We start from the raw sequence: 26785 nt of genomic DNA on the forward strand, positions 1-26785 counted from the left end.
TATACTAAAAGTTATCAGAGTTCAGTAAAGTACCAAGAAGGTGCCGTTTATGTATGTGTAAATTTCTACAAGATGGTCTTCTGACGTTTTTTGATTTCAAATAATTATCAGAGATACACTGGCGGACACGGAATTTTGGACATCAAATTTATGTCAGTTTCAAAAATGTCAATGTAAGTCACGCTTTATTGTCAATATGATTGACGTTTGAAACTAAAATTCAAAAGTTTTAGTAGCCAGCAATACGTGTTTTTATATAAGTTCAATAAATTATTTTGATTTGTTGTCACTTTTTCTCTAGAAATCAGGATAAAAATTACAAAAACCGAAAGTGAGGTTAGTTGCCTAAGGCCCGTGTTACATTTTTATGTCACTCGAATGACAAATCGTCCAAAATTCCGTGTCCGCCAGTGTATTAACTAGCGAATATCACACTCTCTAAAAAACAAGTAATGGATTAACGTAAGGATTATTGTAAAAGTTGTACGCATTGTGATTGGGCCGTTCAAGATCGGCCATTATAATAATATAAAGGACCAATCACTTTAGCCTGTTGGATTCATTCAAAATTCAATGCAATCATGTGATTGGTCCGTTTGAGGTCGGCCATTATAATAAGATAAAAAGCCAATCACTTTAAATTTTACATTCATTCAAAAATAGCGAAATTGGTCAACTTAGACTTTCATCCATTCATTAAAATAATTCCAGTTTTTAATGAAAATGACTATCTGTCCTTAATGCACTTTCTATTGTGAGTATTATGAAGGAGAATTTGCACCTTAAAATAGTGTTTTTTTGAAGTAGTGTTTTACCCATCCTGCGTGCTTACAAATACAACATAAATTGGCGACGAGGAAATACAAATTTTCTTCGAATTTAATCATTTTCATGCAATAAGTGAAGCATAACCTCACTTTCTTAAAGGTAAGTACAAAGAAATTATTTGCTACAAGTTACAACAGCCTACAGTACAATTTGCAACCAATATTCTATCACAATCACTTCTGTCTTGTGTTGCAAAGATGATGCAGAGTATTGATTTTTTTTWAAGCGCTGCGATACTTGCTAGCACATATTTCGAAAACTATTTAAGATTAAAAAAAACCGACAAGACCGTCTTGCAGGAAATTTTACTTTGTATATAACCCCTTTTTTTTCATAACAGGCACCGTTTTTAGATATAAGCGAGAAAAAAACGGTACCTTCTTAGTACTCTCCAGGACACCGCTCACTTATGGAGAATCGGATTTTTTTAAATAACAATAATAATTTAATAATAATATTTTTTTATGTTTACCTTCTATCTAGTCCAAACATAGCCCTGAAGTTAAAAATTCTGTTCCCATCAACCAGGTATTCTACTCCTTTTTGAGCGTTCATTGACAGGCATCTCACACAAAATAACTGATCAGTAATTTCTTCGGCACAAAATGTTTATTTTTTGTTCTTTGAAACCTTGACTTTTCCAAATTTTTTTCTCCAATATTTTGTCAAATCAATTTATTTAATTTTTTTTGTTAGTCGAAATTGAAAACAGGTTTTTGAAAATCAACAATTTGATCATTTAATAAATTTCACCGTGAAGTTAAGAAAAGAAGTGAACGCAAAATACGGAAAGTTATGTTTCTAGATCTCTAAAAACACAGTGATGATTTAAAAAACACTAAACTTATGTTTGATTTTCTCAATAAATAACAATCATAATGGAGCTGTTATCAAATCGTCAACTTCTTTTTTTCGAAACAAATGAATATATTAAATAAAATTATTCCAATTCCAAGCCAACTCTGATTACTGGTTAGTGATTATCAATTTCTTTAGCAAAACATAAATAATAAAGTGTAAAAATGCTTAACAGAGAATATAGCACACGATTTCAAAAGTGAATAAATTATGCTTGTTCAGGATAATTTATTGAAAACAAATTATTCATTGCTTTAAGAATTTCATAACTATTTACATGAAACAGCGATTTGTCAATTTATCATCAATGTATATAAAGTTAAATAAATACCGAACTGTCAACATAAACTGCCCAATTTTTGAACAAAATATCAAATGGTCGTCTCACCCACGTAAAAACTCTCGTGCGTTATATTTTTAAAACGTGCTGTAAAACCTCTGCATTATTTATTTTCGCCCCCGTCATGCGAGAAAATCGCTTTCCATTGAAAATTTTCATCATATCGTAAAGTTTCGACATAAAATTCGTATCTCCACGCAATCTTCTCGACCGATTGCATGTCGCACAATCGGCTTTTCTGCATCACGGGAGCGACTTTTTCGCCGATTAGCGCAAACGGAGGCGAGTGTTCGAATTCAGCAACAATTAACATCACGACGCAATTGTCTAGCTCTATTATCATCCCGTTGAATAGAACCGATCGCTCACCTTTGCTACTTAGTCGACAACAAAAGACTTCCATCTTATACACATCGTTTTTTCGCGATGTTGCCAATTACACGGTTCGAGTCWTTATTCATTGAAAAGTCGCCAAATTCTCGAGTGTGAAAACATCAATATGGTTGGTGACCTTCGGTACTTCACCGTGACTGTAATGATTTTTTCCAAGGTTTTCGACGATACACGTGGATTTACAAATAGCCGAAATGACTACTCATACAGCCCACTTTCAATTATTCCTATTTTTGTAATCATCGACAACGGAATTGCTTAATGAAAATAAAAATGATTGAATGAAAAATAATTGCGAGGTAATCTTGTTGATAAGACCTAAATTGTAAACACAATAGTTGGGTTATAAGCAATCACTTCTACTGAGCAAAATTGACTGGGAAAAATAGTTTTTGTGATTGAAATAATACCTGAGAATATTACGATGGCGGTGAGTAAGGCGTATTCGGCATTGTCCACCTTCATCGAATACATTGTTCTGCAGAAATGCAAGAGATCTTCGATGGTTTCCCCCATTCCAGCCAAATTATAGCTGTCTCTTGAATATGGTTGGTTATTTACGAAGAGGATGGAATCCGTTTGTACGTCGTAACGTCGAGCCATCCTGAACATCATCACTTCACTGGAACATGCCTGAAAATGACCAATTTCTCACATTTAATCGTCGCCCAAAATGCATACATCATGTATTTTACTAGTTTCACAGGACAAGTCAGAATGCAAATCATATGCCATACAATAAATTATTTCAAGACAAAATTATTCTACTTGTTTCTGGGTCTCTTTCTTAACTGCAATTTCAAACAAGAAATTTACTATTCTATWATCGAAAATCGTATTTTCAGGCTCAAGTTTTACTTTTCAAACTTTACTAACCTTACCATTTTTAATAAAATACATACTCGTATTACAATTTTAATATTCTACGCGAAATTTACTTTCTAAAAATAAATATCCTGAATTTATTTAAATCCGGAATTCGTTTTATATTGCCTACTTGAAAATCTAAAATTTAAACTCTTCGATTTGTACATCTAGAACTCCCACAAAAATTCTGTATTCTATTTTTTCAGGCTTGGATCGACAATTCTGAAATTTAGACAGTCAATTTCCAAACTAAGCTAAGTTTCAGTTTCAAAAAGCGAAATTAGCAAACTTAAACTTAAAATTATTGACTTGTAATCTTAAAATTAAAATTACACTTTTCAAGCGTGAAATTTTGATTTTTAAACAAAACTCAAATTTTTAATTTTGAAAATCTTTAACAAAAAATTCCTTTTTTACTTTTTTGTTGATCATTTTTTTTATAAAACTATAGTAAGTATCTCAGCTTAAATTCAAAATTCATATTTAAAATTGAAATAAATGTATTTACCCGAAATATAGTTCAACTAGATTAATATGTATAGGGAGAAAAAAATAAAATCTCAGCCAAAACATTCTGGCACTTACCGACCACTAAGTTGATGATTCCCTGACAAATTGACGAATTTTGCTATTCATTTTAACACTATAAATCCTCTTTTTAAATTCGGAATTCTGACTTTCGTTAAAGCTTGCATTATGAATTTTYAAATTGCCCAGAATTTCGAATAACAAACTGATATTTCTTTTTACATTCGAAATTTTGAAAATCAAGATTAAAACTCAAATTGAAAACACATTAATTTAGACTTCTGAAAAAAACTCACCATTGCAGTCAGAGTTATAAAATTCATATAAAACTCGATTAAAGTTTTAATTAAAAAGTTCTAGAAATCCAACTTCAAATTTTAAACTCAAAAATTCTGTTATATTAATCCCAAAGCTCAAGCTTTTCCGTAAATTGACAATTTTGCAGACAATAATAAAGCTAATACTAAGTGAGAATTTCAACTTAAAAACTGAAAATTTTGATTTTCTCCTTAGGAATTGAAAATTTGAAAAATGCGAGATATTAATTAACCCAAAATAAAATTGTAGGTAAGCTCAAAATTTAAGTTTTATGAAAAATTCAAGTCTCTTCTACGCCTTGTTTTTATTTGCAATATTGAAATTCGCTTTTTAAACACAAATCTTTGCAACTTACTTTCAAGAGAGCGATCTGGTCCTCCCTTAAGAGTTTGTCAAAGCCTGGTAACCGCTTGGCAAACTCTACGATAAGTTGCACCGTCAAGATAGTAATTTCCGTGATATGCCTAAACCGAACATCACATTGATCTTCGCCATCCATCGGCTGGTTCTGTAATCAATTACCAGAAGTTAAAATAATATTTTTAAGAAAATTGTAATTTTATTACAATGATCCGTTTAACGTCTTCCTCAGACGGATGTTCGTATTCATTCTGGAAATAAACCAGTCGATGTATGAGCTCCTCTTGCTCCGGCGAAATTCCTTTACTTCCATTACACAATGTCTTTTCTGAATCTGACAACTGCGAAGCGAAAGCACATTGAAGAAATTGAAGATCTCTTGCTGATCTACAATTACTTACTTCTGGTTCAACCTTGATGACGTCCGGTGAGCCATTTGTTGTGCTATTCGGCTTATCTTTTTCTTTTTGGGCTTTCTTCTCCTTTCGCTTGACGGCGCACTGTACTTCCGGCACGACACATTCCGGCCTCATCCCGACGCTGAGGCACTTTTTCAACCGACACTCCTGACACTTTCGTCTCATATACATGTCTATTTCGCAATTGTTGCCGTATTTGCATTGATACACTGCGTTCTTCGTTATGCTGCGTCGGAAGAAGCCCTTGCAGCCCTCGCAGGTGAGGGCGTTGTAGTGGTAACCGGAGGCTCTGTCGCCGCACACGAGACATAGCTCTTCCTGCTGCCGAGGCGTCGGACCTTTTTTCTTCTTGGAGTCGCAACTGTCAGCGCTGTAGCCATTCAAGCTGCTGGGGGACAAGTCCTCGCGTCCTTTAACAAAATAAAACTTATTTTACAACAAGATTCGACATAATGATTGATGCGTGATTTTAATTGAAAACAGAGGATGCTGAGTCATTATACGTGATTTTTGGACGTAATTGACGAAACGAATCGTTCAAGGACAAGCAGGATGCGAAGAACTGGTTAAACCTGAATTACGACGACACGAAGACGAGATTTGATAAACAATAGAAAAAAATCGAGGGTACTTATTGAAGAAGAAAGTCATCGTGGAAACATTATGCAATACAAACCAACCTTTGAAATTTAAGTGTGCTATAATCGCTTGAGCAATTTTAATTTTTTTCGGGCTACAATCATGTTTATTATAATGTTGAATTCCGAAAAATATWTTTTTTTTTATTTTATTACCTACACTATACAGGCTGTTCCGTTTTTATTGTTACAAATTTATCTAGGAGATAAGGAGTGCGTCTTTTAAAGTATTTTTTCCAATATTTTCGAAACCATTTTAGATAAATTATGAAATTTGATACAGATGATAACCTCTATACACCTAAACGAATTCAAAGACAAAATGTTGAAATTTTTAATAAGGGGCTTCCTAAACTGGGTGGTTTTACGGTAAAAAGTATTCTAGTAGCTATTTTGGCTGTAGTTTTTGCCACTTTCAGCAACACAATTCTAAATTTCATAGTTTTTCATAAAAAAGTATTTTGCGTCAAAAAAAATATTTAGTACTAATAATCTAAATGTAAATTTATTACATTCGTAATAAAAGAATTGTTAACAATAAAATTCTTTAATTTGTATATTAATAAACATAAAAAAATGAAAAACCAAAGCTGGTTTGTACTAGATTCGTTAAAGTAGGAAAAATATTATTTTATAGTATCATTTCTAGTTTTCGTGTAATTCATATAAGAATTTAAAAAACTAGTCAAAATCGACCAATAAAATCTTAAAAACGTCAATTTATGAAAACATTATCTAAAACTGCATTTTTGCAAAAAATATACAATGTTTCTTTAAAAAACAAGTTATATTCAGACCATGGTTTACCGGAAATTGACATTTTGTTTTTCACCAAAGTCAGTTAAGTTGGTAATTCTTACACTAATAAAGTTTATCAAATACCAACTTAAAAAATAAAGCACAGTCAAAGACGTCATCAATTATTTATTCCACGATTTTACAAATTACAATTGTGGCCAAAAAACAGTTTTTCTACAATATAAATTTGTTTTTGATTAATTATTGTCAATTAGTTGTCACTGTCAATTGATGTCCATTGATAAAATGTCAAACTAGTAATCACTTATTTCGACCTTTTTAATTATGAAGCAATTTGACATTTTTTTTTTATTTCTCATTTTATGTTTCTAAATTATACACCAATGTGTTATTACTAAACAAAAAAAGAAGGTACCTAAATGATAATGATAATGACTTTTGGAAATATCTATAAATGTGCCCTTGAAACATTCCCCAAAACTATTTTTAGAAAGAGCAAAGGTGCGAATTTGCCAAAAAGTGTAAAACTAATTTGAATAACTAATTAAAAAAAATATCAAAAGATCTCTTCGCATATTTAACAAAATTCATGTTGTCCTTGGTTAGTATAGTGGGTGRCCCAAATCCATTATTAGCTAAAGATGATAATTTATCSAATTTTCGTGCGAATTTAAACTTGACATATAACCCTGCAAGAATGTCAATGCCGAAATTGTCCATGCAGAACCGAAATGCCACCTAACAGGAATTTCTACAAGAATAATATTCTTCACCGTGTCATTGGAAATGCTAAAATCTGCCAATAAACAAGCACGAAAAATGGCGGAAGCATTTGAATAAATTCGCAAGTAGCAAACACTCCACTCCCAAGATTCCTGCTCAGCACCTGCACGTGAATTAATTTCAATATTTGCATCTCCGATCGATTTTAGCCAATTTCAATACGCATATGAAAATAAAGCCTTAGACACAATAGCGAGATTCTTCTCGTCTATGCGATTCGAATTGTGCGTTGTTATTTATTTGAAAATGTCGATTTTTAAGCACAAAATGCGTCATCTGTTCTGTTGTTGCAGTCGGAATCAACGACCCAGAGTCGCGGCTGTGAACGCGGCTTCAAGACGTGATCACGAAACGTGTGGAAGTTTCGCAACAAGTCAAGGCCGCTCACTGCCTTCGGTCATCCTGCAAACACTGTGAGCCCCCTCTAGATCGCCTGCAGTTGAGGCCAACAACACATTGATCTACATACACAGTGATGCCGATATTATTGGGCCGCACGCGACCCAAACCTCAATTCGCCGAAAAATCGTCAAAACCACCAGAAAAACTACTTTTTTGAATGCTTTTGGGCTAAAGAACTTTTTTGAGCTCATATTTCACCAATTCTGAAGTCCGATTCATGCCAAAGTCCCTAAAGGCCTAATTATCCCCCCCTACCCATACAAGAGTGTCATTAATCACCGCTCACGCTTAATCAATCAAAGGTAAGTTTATGTTTATGTCGTCGACATGAGTCGGGGGCCAAGGAACGTCCTTCTCTTTTTCTGCGAAACTTAAACAAGTTAGCGACCGGAATAGCTAATTTGCTACTACAATAGTCGATGACTGGTCACTGTCCAAACAAAAAAACTGTTGCAAAATTGTCAACAAATTCAGAAAATACTTGTGCAAGRCGGATTTTCGATTAAAATCGATTTTTGTCGTCGACCTTGGAAGTCCCCCAAAYAGGCGGTAAACCGCCGACGCTTGGCCTTTCCGTGGACTGACACATATTGAAAGGACCTGGGGCCATCACCAAAAGTAGAGAAAGTAGTCGCCGTATACGAATTTCCGTTCAAAATGCGCTTGACTCTCATTTTCTCGTGGCATTTCAAATAGATCCAGCAATGACCGTGACACGACTTCACCCATCGACCAGATGACGCAGTTACGTCATATCGCCGATGGGTGAAAATATGGGTGGTGGTCGAGGACAGTGACGGAACTGAGAGAAAACAAAGCGATTAAACAAAGAAAAACTACAGAATTTTCATTTCGACATTTTTTTTTCTATACTTGAAATTATAATTTCAAAAATTTAGGACTTTACTAACTTTTCTCCATTTGATAGCATTTATCACAACTGCAACTAGTTTTCAAACTCGGAATTACATTTCCTAAAAAATTCAATTGAAAAACTCAAAACTTTTTGAACTTTTAAAATCAAACTTCTTATATGAAAACGCAAAAAAAAACACAAAAAAAACGATTTCCAAAATCTGCTAATTAAAATAAAGAAATTAAAATCTAAAACTGTTACTAATTTACAAGAATTCAAATTTTCAACCTCGAGATTATTAATTAAAAATTAAAAATTTACAAAAGCTGAAATGTATTTTAAATTCTGAAAAATTTGGAACTTTCATTCAGTTCCAATTGCTGAAATAACAATCACAGTTTCCAAATTCAAAATAAATTCTTTTCCAACTCAAAAATTGGAGTAAGAATTCAGGTACATACATATTAATTTTGAACTAGGAATTCCATGAAGACCTGAAATCTAGGTAAATTCTTAAGTTTTAAGTCATTAACACAATTCCGAATTTATCACAAAAATCGAAATCCCAATATCAGACCAAAAATTATTGATTATTATGCAAGGCAAAATTCTCCTTACGTAAATTTAACTTTTCGCTCTTTCAACAAAAATTATAACTTACAACTTTCCACCATTTACAACCCTAACTTAATCCGTTTTAAATCATAAGAATTCTGTATATAATGTTAAGGCATTCTTATATTTACTTGATTTAAATTTCAAAACTACTAAATGAATGAAAAGTTTATAATCCCTCAAAAATACAAAAAAGCAAAAATATGCTTCATAAGCTAGATACTCTACAAGTTCTCGATTTTCTTTTATAAAAATTGTGATTGACATATAATTCAAGCATAGTAATATTTGTTATGTAGTCCTTCTTCTTCTAAGCCATAAAAGAGTCCAACTGTTTGAAAATGTAAAAATTTAATAATATTGTGAAAATAAATCACGTCCTCAGATCCAAGGAACAAGGTTGAAAAATAATTGGTGGAGAAAAATTTCAGTCCACCCCTGTTTTGAAAYAGCGCCGCTGCTTGTTGCGCAATTGCGTGGATAGATACGCCATTATAGTAGAAAGGATTGCGCCGTGATTTATATCTAAACTTTAATTACATCAATGGCCTTCAACCTGAACTTAAACACACTCATTGTTCACATCCGCTCAGTGCAACGCCGCAACTAACAACTCAGTATAAAGTTAATTCATTTTTTTTCAAAGAGAAAAGACAAAATCTCCTTCTGATGGACGTATTGAAATGCAATGCACACGTAACTCGCCTTCTCACGATTGTGCTGTCGAGCGTGATGGCCACTAAACACGCTTTTGTCAATGTTACAAACAACGAAAAATGAAAAGTTCATGCATGGTAATGGAACGGTGGGTATATCGTGTTGTATTCCTCCGACCGACGAAAATCATTACGGCATGCCTTCTATTGTCCACGACGACAACAAAAAACGAATTTAATAATAATAACGTTCAAGGTGAGTTATTTCCTCCTTCGAATTTATTGCTACTACTGACAGGACCCGGATCAAAGCCCCAATTACAAGTGTAACTATAGGAACGTTTCGGATGATTTCTCAGATGAAAATTGGAAGTCTTCGCGGCCTTCAACGCTTCGATAAGCCACGCGTTTCAAACGACCTTACAAACGACAAAAAATACTCAGGTTCAAAAGTTACAAACTTGACTGCACGRTCCCCAATTCCAAAATAAAATCACAAACAAACAAGTATTTCACCGACACTTTTAACTACATAGGCATTTCAACTTAACTGATATAATGCTCCAATATACCATCAAGGATTTATAATATTTTTTAATACATATTGAACCACCTAACAAAAAAGCAAATGCTACAGTTCGTACACTTTCAAATAAAAAAAATCTGAAGCGGTTCCGTGTATTTGCCGTTTGCTTTTAAATTATTTTTAATAAGTATTTGGTAAGGGTTACTGTTTACTTTTTAACCAACTAAACACAGTTCAATTTTTTCTTTACAAAACTCACAATTTCTTTAAAAAAATAGACGTGCAAAACTTACGAACTATTCACAGCTAAAAAAAAATTATATTATTTTTTTTATTACTACAATACAAAAATCTAAATATCAGAGGTAATGAAAAAAATTAGTTTAAAGATAAAAATTGAATTCAGTTTTTCGTGAGAGATAAAAATACGCCGGACCTTATTTTAATGTTTTGTAAACTAAAATCATTGAATTAATATGAACTAGAAGAAAAACGCAGTATTTATTAGCTGCCATAATAGTCAGAACTATAAAAGAATATTCTGGACAGTAAGTGCACCCCTCATTTGCTTTTAAAACTGTCACGCACATGATAAACCCCTTGAGACTGTTTAGTAATCAAAGTAAAAATCTGTTATTTTTTAAGTGCAAATTTCCAATTGTTTGCATATCCCCTTGGCCAAATTAGTGTCCTAATTTGAATAGTGTTGCCAGATGTCGTTTGCAACATATTGCAAAATTTGCCCTAATAGTCCGGTGTGCACCTGCCGGAGTAGAGGTCGAGCAATGTCATGGTCAGGGCCAACCAGATCAACATCTGCAATATGCAACTGCACTACAATTAACCACGAAGTGCAAAGAGTGCGMCTGTGGCCTCGGCTGCAATGATTTTAACGGAAGCAGGAAAATAAGTTTCTTGCATCATGGTTAGAGATGCACAAGCACCAAAACAAAAACAAGTCGCATTAAATTTGGGTCATGTTATTTGTTCCAATTGTCGTTTTTACGCAATGTTGCACCGTTTGCATTTACGCCATCGCATCGTTATGATATAATTAGAGGTAGGATTCGCTTTTCTTTGAGAAAGTCCGGCTCATTCTCGATTCTTGTGCAACATCGGCGACGATCTTGACTGGAAAGTAGTGACACGAATACGTGTTTTTAACTAGGACATACGCTTCGGAGTAAAATATGATGGCGTGAAAACTGAAATTGAGTTTCATCGCCCGGAGGCGCTCGTCGCTTGTGCGAGCGTTGAAATCTCCGGAGATTCTGGTTACCTGATACAGAGCTGGTGTCGGACTTGGCTAGATGGTGATTACTAGCTATGATGGTATGGCCAGGGAGGCCGTAGCCGTTCTGGATGATTGTAAGACCTCTAGGGTGGTTCTGTGCGTTTAAATCCAAGTCCCAGAATTCCAGATCGACGTCGCCGATGTCGGTCGACGCCAGAGAGTTTGCGGGACTCATAACCAGCGCCGACGACGACGTCACTTCAGAGCTGCTCTCCTCCGGGGCGACTCTTGCCGACCATCTGCGTTTCATTTCGCACCGGCCGTTCAAATCACCACACGTGTCATTAATTTATTTCAACGAAAGTCGAGAAACAACATCAGCGAAACAACTCACTCGACTAATGTTGCTCTTTGGTTGTACAGACGGGCGGGGGGCCGGCTTGTGACGTCACAACAGGTTGTTACCTTGTCTTCGCCCCCTCCACATTCCACCAGCTTATACCTGGGCTCCACTGTCACGGCCATCTACGTTCACTAGCTCGCATCTATGGGCCACCAATTTTAGACTCTTTGTGAAAGTAAGATTCTTGCACAACCCGGTAAAGCCGGTTGCGACATTATCGACCAAAAACCCTTTTCGAAACGTTTCAGGTGGCCATTTTGCGCCGCCACTCAACCATTTCAAACTCAAATATTATCTCTCGTCTTAACCTTGCTTGGTCGAGGCTCTTGCTTTTCGGTGACTTCCGGTTAAAGTCTTGTTACCATTGTTCTGGTAGTGATTCCTTGCGACGTTGCCGCGTCTCACAAATGACCTCAATATCGTATATCGGGATCAATTAACACCGACTGGGCCTGACTGTAGCCTTGACCCAGTGCCGGAAGAGGGTAACAACCCCTGACGATGCCCCAAATGTTTCGCTTTCACTCGGCAACSAACCCAAAACCYTAGCGCGAAACAAAAACAGATTTTGTTTTCGTTACAGAATTTCAATCAAAACAACTTCATTAAAAATTCTTCACCAGGTGTGAACGCTCTTTTAATAATTCGCATTTTAATTCCACTCAAAAGTGGGAATATTTATTTCAAGGTCTGTAGAGCATTCATTAACCTTTAAAGGTTACTAAAATGGAGTGCTTGCTCGAAATTTCTGGACTTGCAAAAGGAAAACTATGTATAGTATACGAAAGTGATAAAACAGATAATTAAATAAAAAACTAGAACTAGACTCGTCGCTAATCAATTAAAGCACTAAACCAGTTCGCGTACAATGAAGATTAATTAGCTACAAGCAAAGTGCATAATTTTTACATTTGCACACAATCGGAATTTTACTTTTGCTCTTGACTAAGAGGATTCAAAGGTGACTCAATTTTCAACACGATGCAATTGACGTCAAGTTTTCGAAAAATAATGACCTTTTTACAAATTATTGCTATGTTATCGCCTAGCATTTGGTATTTAAATGTAAACATGAACGACGCAGACACTTATCTTCACACTATCAAAATTTATTTAAAAGTGAAAAATTGTTATTGTCTGTATATACCTAGAGAATATTGATTTCAGACGCATAAAATAACATTTACCACAACTTATTCGTTTATTCAATATGAAATAAAACAATAAATTGTATAATTTAGCGGTTTTTTTACACAAACAAAAAAAATACGATTCTCTTTCGTCATCCTAATGACATTCTTGCACGCACTTTTACGGCGAATYATTCTCCTCGCATGACTTTCGGTGATATTTACTTTTAATATTATTCTCAAGTAAAATTCGTTCCAAATTGTAAATGCATGAAAAATATAGTTGATTAAATTAAGTTTGAAGGTTATCCACAGTTTACGAGCAAATGCACATCTCGCCACATTAACTTGAAACAAATATTAGGTATAACCTATACAACATTTTTCAATTAAGTAATGAATCAACTTAACATTAATGACTCACAATTTCTACGAAAATGATAAATTGTACGCCAAAACGAAAAAACGACAACATTTTGATCAACAATCACTGACCAACCTATATTTAATTAGAAATTCTAAATGTTCCGTTTTTTTACCAAACGGTGTAAGTAAATTCCGATAAAGTCACTACAATTTGTATATTAACTAAAAATATTAGCTCTAGCCAGAGAAAATAAAAATAATTAAAATAATACATATCCATTTTATTTAGCACCTCTTTTGCTAATAATAAAGAAATCAGCTGAAATAATACAAAAAATATCTTTCAACTTTACCACTGTTGCAACATTTAAACAATGTGTTAAAATTAGAAAAAACTGGTATACACCTAACCAGTCAAACTCGTTTGGATAATATATGTATTGTGTGAACTTATTTCTGTATTTTATGGCACATATTTAAAAAGTGGCTTTAAATAACTCATTTAGTTTGTTTCTAAGCTTTTAAGTTTGTATAAAAGTCGGTGAGAAAATCCTTTTCTTGAACCATTGTCGACAATCTGGTGGTCCAAACCGACTGGCCTTGTCAGTTTGACATTTGTTTACGCTTGCAGGTTACTAAACTGTATAAATTAAAAATCCCCGACCTGTTCCTTGTAAAAAAAATCGCTTCGACGCAAAATCTCGTGTAATTTGTGAGCAACAAAGTAATGACCTTTACGTCCACAAGCAAATTATTTAACTTAACCACTTCCGGGTATTGTTATTCCGAAACCCAGATGAATAATTAATCTCGTAGACCTTTATGATCATTTATATAATTGGTTTCGGAGCAGGTTATTCTCGTTAGATAACAAAAATCCTATCAGCAAATTTAATTAAAAAAATCTCCGTCACGATTGTCTCTGGTAATTTCTTGCGATGAGGTAGCGCAATTATTGAAATGATTCGAAATGAACAGTTATCCAGACAAACACAATAGTTGTCGTTAAAATTCTCGTCGGCAAACATCCGGAATAAGTTTAAAGTCGATTTTACTTGTATGTTTTCATGATATTCAAATCGAATTGTTTCGATAAAGAAAGTAGGTTTCGCAAATTTTTTCCGTTTAATGATATACCGATCGACCCAAATAACTGTTTATTTTTCGACGAAATTAACGCCTCTCTAACTGTAAAGGACGATTCTACCTGGACCCTACCTAACGGTAGATTCCGACCCGAAAGGGCGACAACAAAAATGTCACCTCGCTTATACTTTTATTTTCAACTTGACGATGGTGAGGTCGCGCTCTGATGGAGCAAGGCGCCGGTTTAATGGCGGACATGACGTCACACCAAGGATATGGACGATTCCTCGGGAGTGGTTCCGGGAGTTCGGCCCTGACCCAAAGGGCAGGCCGATTTTGAGACAGGTCAGGACTCCCTTCGATTATTGGCCAATAACCTCAGTTAAAGATAGAAACAAGACCAGGACAGCAGGAATCGAGCGAGTGGAAGTGGTCAGAGATGGTTCTAATTTACTAAACCAGTTCTCTGACCATGTCAAGTGACGCTTCGCTGACTTCACTATCGCGCAATGTTGCCACTTGGGCACTTTTCTAGCCCTTTCTAAATAAAACTTAAGTTTCAAAAATTTATCAATTACGACCTGGCAACGCTGCAAAAGTGTCACACTTGCTTGAACAGATTCTAATAATGTGATGCAATGAGAAATATAAACCAGATTACTTCTTGGAATTATTCATAATAAAAAATGCAAACGTTTGGAAAAAACAGACAAGTGACCTCTAAACATACAAAGCCAACTCATGTCGTATCACATTCTTCTAATACATAAGAAGATTCAGTTTCGGAAAAAATCAAGGGTTTAACCACCGGTTTCAAGGTGGAGCGCTTTCACCTGTTTTCCGGGAGAATGTCAATGTCATAGTCCGGGCGAAGACGAAAAATGAGGGTGAAACACCTCCACTTGTGACATCTATCTCATCGCTTCGTAACCCATTTAGTTCGTCTGATGCGGCGCAGATGGCGCTACCGACCGAAATCAAAGCACACTTTCACTAATCAAAATTAATTGCGATTGGTCGGGATTAAATCAGAGGGAAGTTTGTCCCCATTCAATCATTGGCGCCTTTATTATGGCCAAAATTAATTACGGTTGAAATCATTCCATTAAATTGAAACACATATTCCGTATTCCATCGTATGATTAAATTATTAATTAAAACTGATGGGAGAAAGAAATAGGAGAGAAGAATAATTGCGTCGTATTTTTATTAATAGCAGAATGGTTAAAAACGCGGTTGATAAACTTGCAAGTTCAAGGTTGAGTTTGTGATTAAATTCGGTAACGTTTGTTGGATTTTTGGCACACACGCGGATATAACCTTGGCCGGGCCGAAATAGTACCAGGAGGAAAAATCTTGTACCTGTTTTCATGATTTTGTTACGAAACTGTTAAACAAACAGTTGAAAACACTTCTGAAAGTAAAAATAGAGAAAGTTTGATACAAATTAACGAAGAATACGCCACTTTGTAATCCTTCAACAATAGATTTATTATAAGTTAAACATCCAATTATCACTAATAAATACASTCTAGAGTTAAAAACAGTGTCTATATCGACGAGTTAATTACTATGACCTGTATCGTGGAAGAATTAGTTGCTTAGCCTTGTTATTCTGACTTTAACCACAGTGACATTTTTTAAATTGCTATTTTACAACACTGTTATTTGTTCTTTTCCACTTTTTTAGCAGGTTTGCGTCAAGGACGAAATATCCTTATTTATAGTAAATTTGCGAATTTCTGAAAGGACAATACAATTAACATCGTTTGTTGCAATACGGAAATGGACACAATAATTTTCCAAATTTGTTAATTAAACACAAACTAATTCAATTGGAGGAAATGTGTTAATGTTACTAGCGAATGTGGTGATTTCAATGATGGTAAACGTGATTAGGCGAGTAACCTTTCATTCATTTATTATTGAACCAAGCAGCAAAAAACAGTCATTGTTTCATAAATTTTATTTCTTATTGTGTGTATGTATACTGTGTAATGCAATAATTAAATTACTCTAACGGTTTTTTTTTCCTTTAAGGTAAAAAGGGTGTGCTATAGGTATGTTTTTTAGGGTAGGTATACTGAATGAAAAACTTTTTTTTTTTTGAGGTGTGATGTATGAAATATGTATTTCTTAGTTATTATTTCTTAGTATTGCGCTGCCACAGACAGATCAAATTTACGTAAAATATTATTTAAAAAACACGATAATATGAAAAATTAAAACACAAAAGTTTCAAATTTAAACTCTGCATAAAAGAATCAATAGAGACATTTGTAAAGATAAAAAAATTAAGAAGTTTTTTAAAAGTTCAATACATTTTTGTAAAATTTTTAATGGAACATTCTATGTATTTATTAATTTTGCATCTAAGAGATTTAAGGCATTTAAAAGTATGTTTTACGATAGACAATTTAACAATCTATTAGAAACACAAAATAGGGTGTTCCATATAAATTAAGTATTTAAGTTTTAACAAAATTCTACATTTTTTATCTTTCTTAATACAGTGAAAAATTGTTAAGTATACCATTAAAGTTTTTACTTTCTTCTTTGCAGTAATAAAAAAAAATCTTATCTGTTTTAGTTAAAAATTTTTTTAGCTGTCTTAGCTTTTGTGTAATAAGTTTATAAAGAGTATGCTTTCATCAAAAAAAAAAAAACAAAAACCGAGCAAAATCGATAAATAAAAGGTTAGTTTGTAAAGACATGTTGTAATAGGAAGTTGCATCCACTTTATTAAAAAAAAAAACATAAGTTTGTATTGTAACTTATTTTTGAGACACGCTGTATAGTTGAAAATAATTACAGGCTTTGCACTAGATCAGTATCTATCAATGTTCTATATAATTTGTTTTAATTTTAACATTTAAAGGTCAATAATGAACAAAAAACCTCCTCTTGTCCAAAGGAGGATTTAGATGTTGCCAATTACAACCGGGATTATTCAGTTTTGCTCAATACACATTTCGTAATAAATGATTAAAACCGAAAAAYAAAAGATTTGGAATAAGTCCTGACAAACCTTTGGTAAAAATTTGCCAATTAAAACGAAAATACCCGTAACCGAAAATGACCAATCAAAAAGTAAAAAGAAAAAATAATTTTAACAATAGTTGGAAACATTTATTGAAGTGTTCTGTATAAAAAAATCGTTGTTGCTTTATGTGTTAATCTTTCAGAATTTGTGAACTTGAATTTTTCCATCAATTCTCATCTCATCTATTTTTTACCGCCTCATTGTGTCTCAATACATTGTCCGCCAGTGAATCCACCCACACCAATCACTTCAATTAAAAAAAAAATCCTCCATTACCCATCTCACTTAATTTCCCTCATCAGTCTCTCTTTCGTAGCAAATTACCCCTCCAATCCTGAAAATTACTGTTTTCTCCCGGAACAAAAATACCCCGTTGTTGGTCGATCCCTCAATATTTAGCTCGRTTTCCTTTCAGAAGGAAAATAGGTCACACGAGTCCGGGCTCAAGGCCGTTAAGTGGGAGAGGGTTATAGGAATAAAGTCCGTTTCCGGGCCATTGAGCCAATCCCGCTTCCGTTGGTTTTGTCTCGATTCTCAATCCGAAATCTACGATTCTTATCACARAAGAACATGCAAAGTTATGCGAATAATAACAACGTACGATGCAAGCAAGACACGTAGATGGCTCGTAGGTCCTCTTGGCAGATTTTATGCATTGCATCCGCGTCTTGCGACGGATGTGCGGACTTACGCGATTGATATTGCAATTGTTCGTTTAGATAAGTTGACGGGGAGGGCGAGGACCTACATACAAATGGCGCTTTTACACGCTGAAAATGCATTTTTTCGAAAACAAGTTACGACGTAATGGACGGCTGATCGCCCTCATCTGTGCTAATCACCCGCATCGTTGACAAGAAATTTACCAAGGGTCCGTCTCTCTGGTCGTTAAAACCGACATAAAGTTACTTATTACAGCATTTTCTACTTAGGGCGATAAGACGACTCTTGGGTCAGTCAGCTGAAAACTATTATTCAGTATGTCCCCGGATTAAGTTTTTTTTAGGCCAAAACTACAAAAGAAAKACATTTTTTGCTTCATCTGAAACGAGCAAATCTGTAATTAAAACTTCATGATTCTCATTCAGTAGGAAAAAAAAGTTGATTTTTCTATTGATTTTGGACACTCTCTGCTGTTTAAATTTCATCACATTGACGTTTTTTTTTTTGACTACGATATCATTTTGACTATTAATTAATTAAATAATGATGGTTGTGGTTAAAATGACTTTGTATTATATTTTTTTCTTAAAGCTGTTTTTTGAGTTGCCGTTTATTAAAGTTATGTTTTCCACAAACATTTTTGTTATTTAACTTGCGTAAACTCATTTGTCAAAGTGACATCGTTGACAAGAAAGTAAAACCGGCAATGTAGAGATTTGTCAACAAGAAATTACCACCTAGGATTTGAACTTTTATGAAAATTACGTTTTTCATGTTGTTTGTAACTAGAATTTTCAGAAGTAGTTTTGTATGCCCCTTGTTGTCGGTTGACGTTTTCTGTCAACCTGCTGTCAACTATCAATTAAATTATGCATACAAGCTGACAGGTGACTTAACCTTAATTTTAACACTAGTTATGATATCTTTTGTTCGTCATCAGAAACCAATGTAACTAAATTTATGGCAACCTATTCACAAATATCCCTAAATCCTATGGAATAATTTCTGGTTGATACGACAATAATAAGATTTAAAAAACGCAGAGAAATAATTATAAGTCCAAAATCAAGACAAAAATGAAGTTTTTTTTCCACTGAGTCAGGTGAAGCAAAAAATGTTTTTCCTTTGCAGTTTTGGCGTAAAATAAAAGATAAAAAAATCCGGGGACATACTGTATAAAAAAAGCAATTTTTAAAACAACGCGATTTTTTAAATTGTCACTGAATCATTTTTTCATAATCAGCGTGACTAAAAAGCAAAACTTTTTCGCAAGACGATGTCAGATAATAAATTTTAAACAGAGAAAGGGTTGGCAGTTCATCGCTTATGCGTGGTGAATCATCGGTATGGGCGTTCGTTCCGAAATGTGTTGTTTATTTTCAGAGTTTGAACAGACAATCGATTTATTTGTCAACAGTGACCCAGTGGCGTAACGCCAGATTTGCAACGCCCCCGAATCGCCTCGCGAAAGTGATTAATTCTTYAGGGATTAAAAACAGAATTTATGGATGGTTTCGTGAGYGTTTAYCACATTTTTTCCATTCTTTCGCTGGGCCAAACGTAAAAATAAATCTTGGAGTAAAAATAGTCGWTAAAATTTTCCGAAATGTAATTTTTAGTAGCAAGCCCTTGAAGCATGAGGTCAAGTAGTTTAGTGTTAGGATGCCAAAAGTTTCATTTTCGCTGTAATATTGTTAAGACAGGTAAATATTTTCACACGCACTGGAGGAAACCATTTGATATSTCCTGAAAAAAGAAGAATTTCGCTTCAATTGGAATAACTGTTGACCCAACGGAAAGCTCYCTTCGAGGATAATTTATTGCAGTACTCAATTACGCTTTGATAAAATTTTGTGATCGATCTAATGGGTGTACCTCGGTGGGCGGCGTCGCCGCGTCCGGCTCCAGGTGAATAATAAATTTAGCACAAAGTCTTGAAATTATTCGAAAAGACGCGAAATGTCAAGGCGTTTGAAATATCTTATGAAAAATCTCTTCGCATCGCACATAAAAATGTATTTATGGAATCGTCATTGATGCTGACACAAAAACAAATTGCCACGTCCTCTAAAAATGTTACGGCTGTCGTTGAGAAAAAACGACGTGTTTTGACGCMTTTTCTCAAAATTAACATTTCTCATTTCATCCGCCAAAATCGCTTTTATCTCCGATTTGATAATATCGAGTGTAATGGGAGACGCTGATACATCTAGACTACAGATAACAGTCAATAACCGACGAATTTGTTTTTATTGTTGCACRTTGCTTTTCCAAGAAAGCACCCGAGAAATAATTTTRGCTTAAACGTTTTATCCTGACCGTCGCATAAATCAAGACTTGTCAGGCTTTATGCAGCTTGCAGTTTTTTTCGTGTATTTTTAGATTATTTTTGCATTTTTCCTTTGGAGTCCGAGCCAGAAATTTTTACTCTGTTTTTAGATTTTTTGTGTTAACTCCATGTTTATGTCTTCGTTGACGTTCGCATATAAATAAAACGCTTATTTTTCTTGCGGATCATTTGTGGTTCTTTTTTCCTAACCACAAGACGAACTGTTACTTTGTATACAAGAACCCGCATGGGTTTTAATTGCGAAAAATGCAACACACCACCCGGAGTTTGACATTTTCGATCGACCACAACCAATAAAACTTCAATCAAGAACAATGACAAGCAGATTAGTTGGCATGGCATGAAATGGCATGCACTCGGATTAGTCCGGGACCGAAATTTTAGTTTCATTATTTGAAGTCGTTGAAAGCTGTCCCTATTTGGATCGAATATAAACAAAAATAAGATGATCGATAATGTATTCGAAAACAAAACTGTTAAAACGCCAGAATATTTGGTAAACAAGTTTTAGCAAAATGATGTTGCCAATGTTTCATATCCGAATAAWGCCATTTTTCATATTAATAGACCCCCGGTCACACACGAAGAAAATTTCATTTTTGTTATTTTGAGTCATAATGACAATAACGAAACCTGCTCCTTGATGTCATTCGTTCAACATCTTTAATCATTTACCAACTGCTAATTGGTCAGAAAATATTTTTTTATTAATTCATTAATTAAATTATCAACGTTTGGTTATCTATTTACATTTTATAAGTACTGATAGAAATTATCACCAAAAATTTATCTTGGTGTAATTGTATGTCGTCATTAAAAGAGATCATTAACCTATTCTCGCAATTTTTCTAGACGCAAGTTCAGATTCCTTATTTAGATAAGTAAATAGCACAACTTCAAATAGAAACCGCTTTAATTTCATTAAATATCGATTCTTACACATCAATCTACATCAATTCATTTGAAGAAAATTTGAATATTTAAAAATTTAAATCATTATTGTTTTCACCGTAATAACATGATGATTTGATGAAAGTGACAACTAACACGTGAATTCAAATAGAGAAATGCTTCTGACGTAGGAAACAAGGTCACTGTACTGTTATCATTATCAGCGATTGTCACTGGACCACCCACCTGTTGTATGCTGTTATTTAACAATTTTTACGAAAACTCTTTGTACTGTTATGGAAATTTTTGAATTGTAGATCGTTTACCTAGTTACATATTAACTTAAAAATCCATTTATTGTAACAATTAACTTCACGCTTGTAAACCAACATTTATTGTTGTTTGACGACTTTTGCTACTTTCCTAATCTAGTATCTTGCGTAATTCATTCAATGAAGACAATTAGCAACAGTACTTGTTTTACAAAAATCAACCGAGTTAAAGAAAACTAAACACCAAAAAATCACTTCACAAAATAGAGAATTTCAAATTTTAAATCAAACAAATGGATTCTTGTAAAAATGGATTCCAAAAGTGCAAAATAAAAATAACAATATAAAAACTATTCCTTTGAATGCAAAAATGTTTATTCCAATATTTTTTTTGGTACAAGTGACAATAATTTTAAACAATAAAATGTGTATTATACATCAACATCAAAACCAAATTTTGAAGAATCATACCACAACCAACCGTCATAATCATTAGTTAAAACAATGATTTGTGCCCTAGAGTTAGTTATTCGATAAAATTTAGTGATAAAGATTATCCATAAATAATAAAAAAACAAAACTTCAGTATAATAATAATTTTATATTTTTTGTAACTACGGTTAGTTAAGGTTTATTTTCTTAGTTTTATCTCTTTAACATAAATTCTTTGCACTTTAATGAAAAAAATTTTATCCGCAAAAGTCAYAAAAATGACACTTTTATGACTGAATGACACAAGTAAAAGTTTTATTTTTCAGACATGGAGTAAAAACACTGTTTTTTCGCCTAAGCGTTTTTCACTTTCACCTGACATTTACTGTGACATCTCACTATGTTGTCTCCTTCTGATTTCTTTCGCTGCTTCAGCATTTTCTGGAGAGGTACAGTGTAGACTACTACACTAGTTATTCACTATTTCAATCAATCAATACTTTCGAAAATCGCAATACAAATTCCGAAAAACTGACACGCGACGTTTCTTATGATTTCATTGCAAAACGTCCTATTTATTTCGGTCATTTAGTTCATAATTATTATGTTGCTCTTTACTCTCGATCTAAATACGTTTTCGGATAAAATAYTATACTTAATGTTATTTGGAGTAAAAGTGAGTTTATGTGGCTCAGCTGAATCATTCAAAATAAACGTTCAGCTTCGCCACATAAACTATCACTTTTACTCCTAATAACYTAATATACTATTACTGTAAACGTATGGTAAGTTTTCGAAATGCCAATTTTCAAAACTGTCGCCACAGCGTCGAATTTTAATCAATTCCTCGCTATTGTATAAAACTGACATTAACTATAAACACCACTCAATTAGTAAATTTATTAACGTAGTTTATTTTTTTTTGCTAAAAAAAACTCGAAATTCATCAAATGCTAATTTAATTTTTTCTTGAAACCCGATACATTCGCATCAATTTCGCAAAAAACTGGCTTAATTAAATAAACTTGAAACACGATGCTCTTCTTTACCCTTAATAATTCGGTTTTGAAAACAGTCGATGTTGAAAGATGAAAGTATAGAAAGACATAATATTCTCACGATAATAGAGAAATCGGCTTGTTGCCGTCAATTATCTCCTCTAGTTATTGCATTATTCCAATTCAGAACAAAGTCTATAATTTTTTTGTCAGAAAATATATCAGATTCCTGCCGTGTGTTCTCCCGTTGAACCGCATTTCCTACAAGACTCGGCGAGATGCTCCAAATAAATTACAGAGAAATGACGAAATTTCAGTCACCTCAATCAAGTCTGGTTTATAATTTGAGTCTGGATGCTTTCCAAATCGTCACGTTTTGAAGATATAGTGATAAAGAATTCAGCCTTACCGATTTTTCCGTTGGGGCTGTAGGGGTCGTAGCTGCCAGAGGACATGGGTGAGGAGTACCCGTTGCTGATGACGGTGTATGGGTGTGAGGGGGGTCCCGGCGAGGGAGTCAGGGGCGGCACGTTGCCGCTGGGTGAGCTCAACCAATCATCGGTTCTTTGCCTTTTGCTAGCACTAACACCACTACCAATCGAACTGAACGGTCCACTAGAAGACAGTCCATTGCTGGGCACGTTGTTGGTGAGGCCGTTCAACGATGAACTGCTCGCCAAAGTCGTCACCAGGCCGTTGTTCGTATTGGCACAAAGGAGGTTCGAAGCGGCCCCAGATGGCAAGCCGTTGTTGCCGGTGGCGCAAGGCGAATGCAACTGGGGCTCCGATTTGACAAGCAGCACGTCATCTTCACGGTAAATCATCTCGTGCTTGATGTCCATGCTGCCCAAATTACTGCTACATATGGCTGTCATTAACTGGGATTACCGGGGGGGCGGATCCAAACGAGACATACTAACAACAACTGAAACAAAAAATCAAATTGAGGGAGACTCTTCGATCTAATAAACAAAACGATAGATTGCTTGTTAAAGGGGGTTCCCTCTTTCGCTGCCCAGTGTATATTATCAAGTCCCCTGTGGGGTGTCTTGAAAGCTATTGACCTGAATCGGGATGAAAAACTGACTCTCTATATTACACTGCGTAGAACTAAAGAGGAAAAGTCAATACTTCCGACACGATTGAAAATGACTCAAAGCCAAAATCCTATTGTTTTTATTTATTAAATTTATTATACAGCAGACTAGAACAAGAAAAAGCAATCAACTATACACAACACCACTTATTTGGTAAATTCCATTAAGAACAACAAAAAAGCTTCACGTAGGCGAAACTTATTAGGAAAGTCCCACCTCAACGTACAAAAATTTTACCATCAGTTATTTATCTAACAACGGTGTCAGTGTCCACTGGAATAAACACGCTATTATCAATTTTTTCACATGAGGTCATGGTCAAATAGGTCGCTATTTCGTAACCGTGATTTTATACGAAATAGAAAACATAAGTGATTTGTGAGTTTGCAGTGGGTAATCTATCGCGCAATTTTGGCAACGAGAAACAATTTTTTTTTCTAGAAGTGTGACGAAATTTGATAACAGAAAGAGGAACTTTGAACGCGTGAAGATATAACTCTTTGTCAAGAAGTGTACTCATTTTTTTATTTTCACTCGCGTGACCTCTTAGAAAGCGAAATCTTGAACTTGCATTGCCAAAATGAAAACGAAACAATAACATTCTTGCTTTAAATATATTCAAACTGCTTCAACCCAAAAATTAGAAAATGTAGGTTGCTACGATATTTTTAGAATGAACATACTTTTTTTTATACAGGGTGAATATAAAGTATGGAAACAAGCGCCTCCAGAAAATAATAATTAACATAAATTAAAGTAATACAGTGTGTGAGAACTCGCGCCCCAGAGAAAAATTTCAAGTAAGATAAGATACCAGAAACATAAAAAAATGTTTAAAAAATTCTGTCAAGAAATTCTGACATTTATTTTTTGACATTTTTTTATGTCTATTTATGATACTGATGATTTTCTATATGTTTTTTTTTATAATTATATAGTAAAGATACAAAAATTTTGCCAATAAAAGCCACAAATAACGATGAACAGTGTTACAATTTAGGATACAAGTTCCTTGTTTCCTCTTCTAATAGCCTGTAGGAAAAAAACTTGAAAAATTATTTTTCCAACAGAAATACCTATAGTCAAAGTGCAAAATTAAAACTTTCTCATAACTTCGAAATTTTTATAGATAGAATTTATTTAACATTTTCTCCATGTTCTTGGTATCTTACCTTGCATGGCATTTTTCTCTGGAGCGTGAGTTCTGGCGCACGCTGTATAAAAAATGTAATCATATTTTGAGTTTTGTTTTTGAGTTATACATTTTTTTTATGCAAAATTACAATTTATGTAAAAAAAATAATTAAATATTATCCGTTTTTTTAATAAACAATTACAACATACAACGAAAATTCTTTCTAATTTTGACATTGACAATTGTTTATTAAATGGAACAGACTATATAAAGTACCTAGATAATTGTAATCCTAAGATCATAACCTTCATGAGAAAAATGGATTTATAGTTAAAAACATTTGAAAAAATAAAAAATGTAGAACTCAAAAACAAAAGAAAATATGGAAAAATTTAATTTTTGATAAAATGTCGCATTTTTGTAGTACTTTATCATTCATCAATTAGTTTTTCCAAAAAATAGATAGTTTAAGCAAAAAACGTTTGTTTCCATACTTTTTATTCARCTGGTATATCGCTCAAAGAATTATAGAAATCAAATGAATTTTTTTGAACTTCAACAATTATTAATTAATTAAAWGAAAAGCGATCATTAAAAAATACAAGTAAATAAATATGTACTAAAACATCCGAAACTATAATTACTTTATTCATAAGTCAGGTTGTTTCAAAGAATTTCCGGTACTGTTAAAAAAATCATAAAAAACAGACTAACCAGAACACAAAAACATAATTAGTGCTTTATAATTTTTACAAATGAATTAATTTATTGTTAATTAGGTAGACCTAGTGTTTATGTTGTAAACAAGTAAATACAAATTTTGTTATTATAAAGCTTTCTTTAATTTTAATTGTATCCAAATACAGCGAAATAAATCCCAAAAGAAATACAGGGTCACTAAAAAGTATGGATACAATTAAACATTATAAAAACTTTTTATCAAAACTTATTGAAATTTGGTATATGCTTAAAAGTATTTAAATTCCATCGCCTTTGATGTTTGTCAAACTTCTATCTTCATTTGTTTTGGGGATACAAGGCTAACATGATTTTTTTTTTAAATGTCAAGAATTATTATTAAGAAGAGCATTTTTTTCTTGTTTAAATAGCTTTCATTTGATGTAGTAGGTAGTATCATTTAAATTTTTAAAGTTTGGGAGACTGAGAATTTAGGGGTCACTGGCGGTGCTTTAAAAATTACATTAAAAATGTCCCCCTCAGAAACAAAATTGACCAGTTTCGGCGTTTTTGCAGTCTTTTTAGTTTCTGAGTTATTCGGGGTGGCTCGTTTTCATTGGAATACCTGTATGGTGCATTTAGTTAATATGGAGTGTCCCAAAAGCAAACCGCCATACGTCAACCCCTGATAGAAAATATCATCCTGAGAAAAAAAGTTTGAATAATTTTTATTCTATCATACATTGGTATTCGTAAATAACGTTATGTGTCCAGATTTACCTTTAGCGGTGCAATTAGTTSGATGTTTTTTACTTGTTACATCAATTAGGTGTACCAAGGGAAAAAAATCGTACGCAATTT

General features: G+C 33.7%; 1 protein-coding gene across 5 annotated transcripts in view; it reads right to left on the bottom strand.

Annotated features, from left to right (window-relative positions):
* Positions 1-26785, bottom strand: part of LOC123015633 (ecdysone receptor) — a 66777-nt gene that overhangs the window by 2633 nt on the left and 37359 nt on the right. For 2 of the 5 annotated variants that reach the window (XM_044415484.1, XM_044415485.1), the window contains 4 exons: positions 23424-23939; positions 4699-5321; positions 4488-4640; positions 2830-3052 (listed from right to left, as the gene is read on the bottom strand). In XM_044415484.1, the coding sequence (XP_044271419.1) occupies positions 2830-3052; positions 4488-4640; positions 4699-5321; positions 23424-23889 (1465 nt within the window). In that variant the 5' untranslated portion in view covers positions 23890-23939. Of the gene's footprint in view, positions 1-2829; positions 3053-4487; positions 4641-4698; positions 5322-11425; positions 11779-23423; positions 23940-26785 lie in introns of those variants that run through there. The other 3 variants (XM_044415486.1, XM_044415489.1, XM_044415487.1) reach the window with 3 other exon arrangements.

Source organism: Tribolium madens, unplaced genomic scaffold, assembly GCF_015345945.1.
Source record: "Tribolium madens isolate multiple individuals breed KSU strain unplaced genomic scaffold, Tmad_KSU_1.1 Scaffold_19;HRSCAF=116;Tcas5.2_LG9, whole genome shotgun sequence".
NCBI classification, from domain to species: domain Eukaryota; kingdom Metazoa; phylum Arthropoda; class Insecta; order Coleoptera; family Tenebrionidae; genus Tribolium; species Tribolium madens.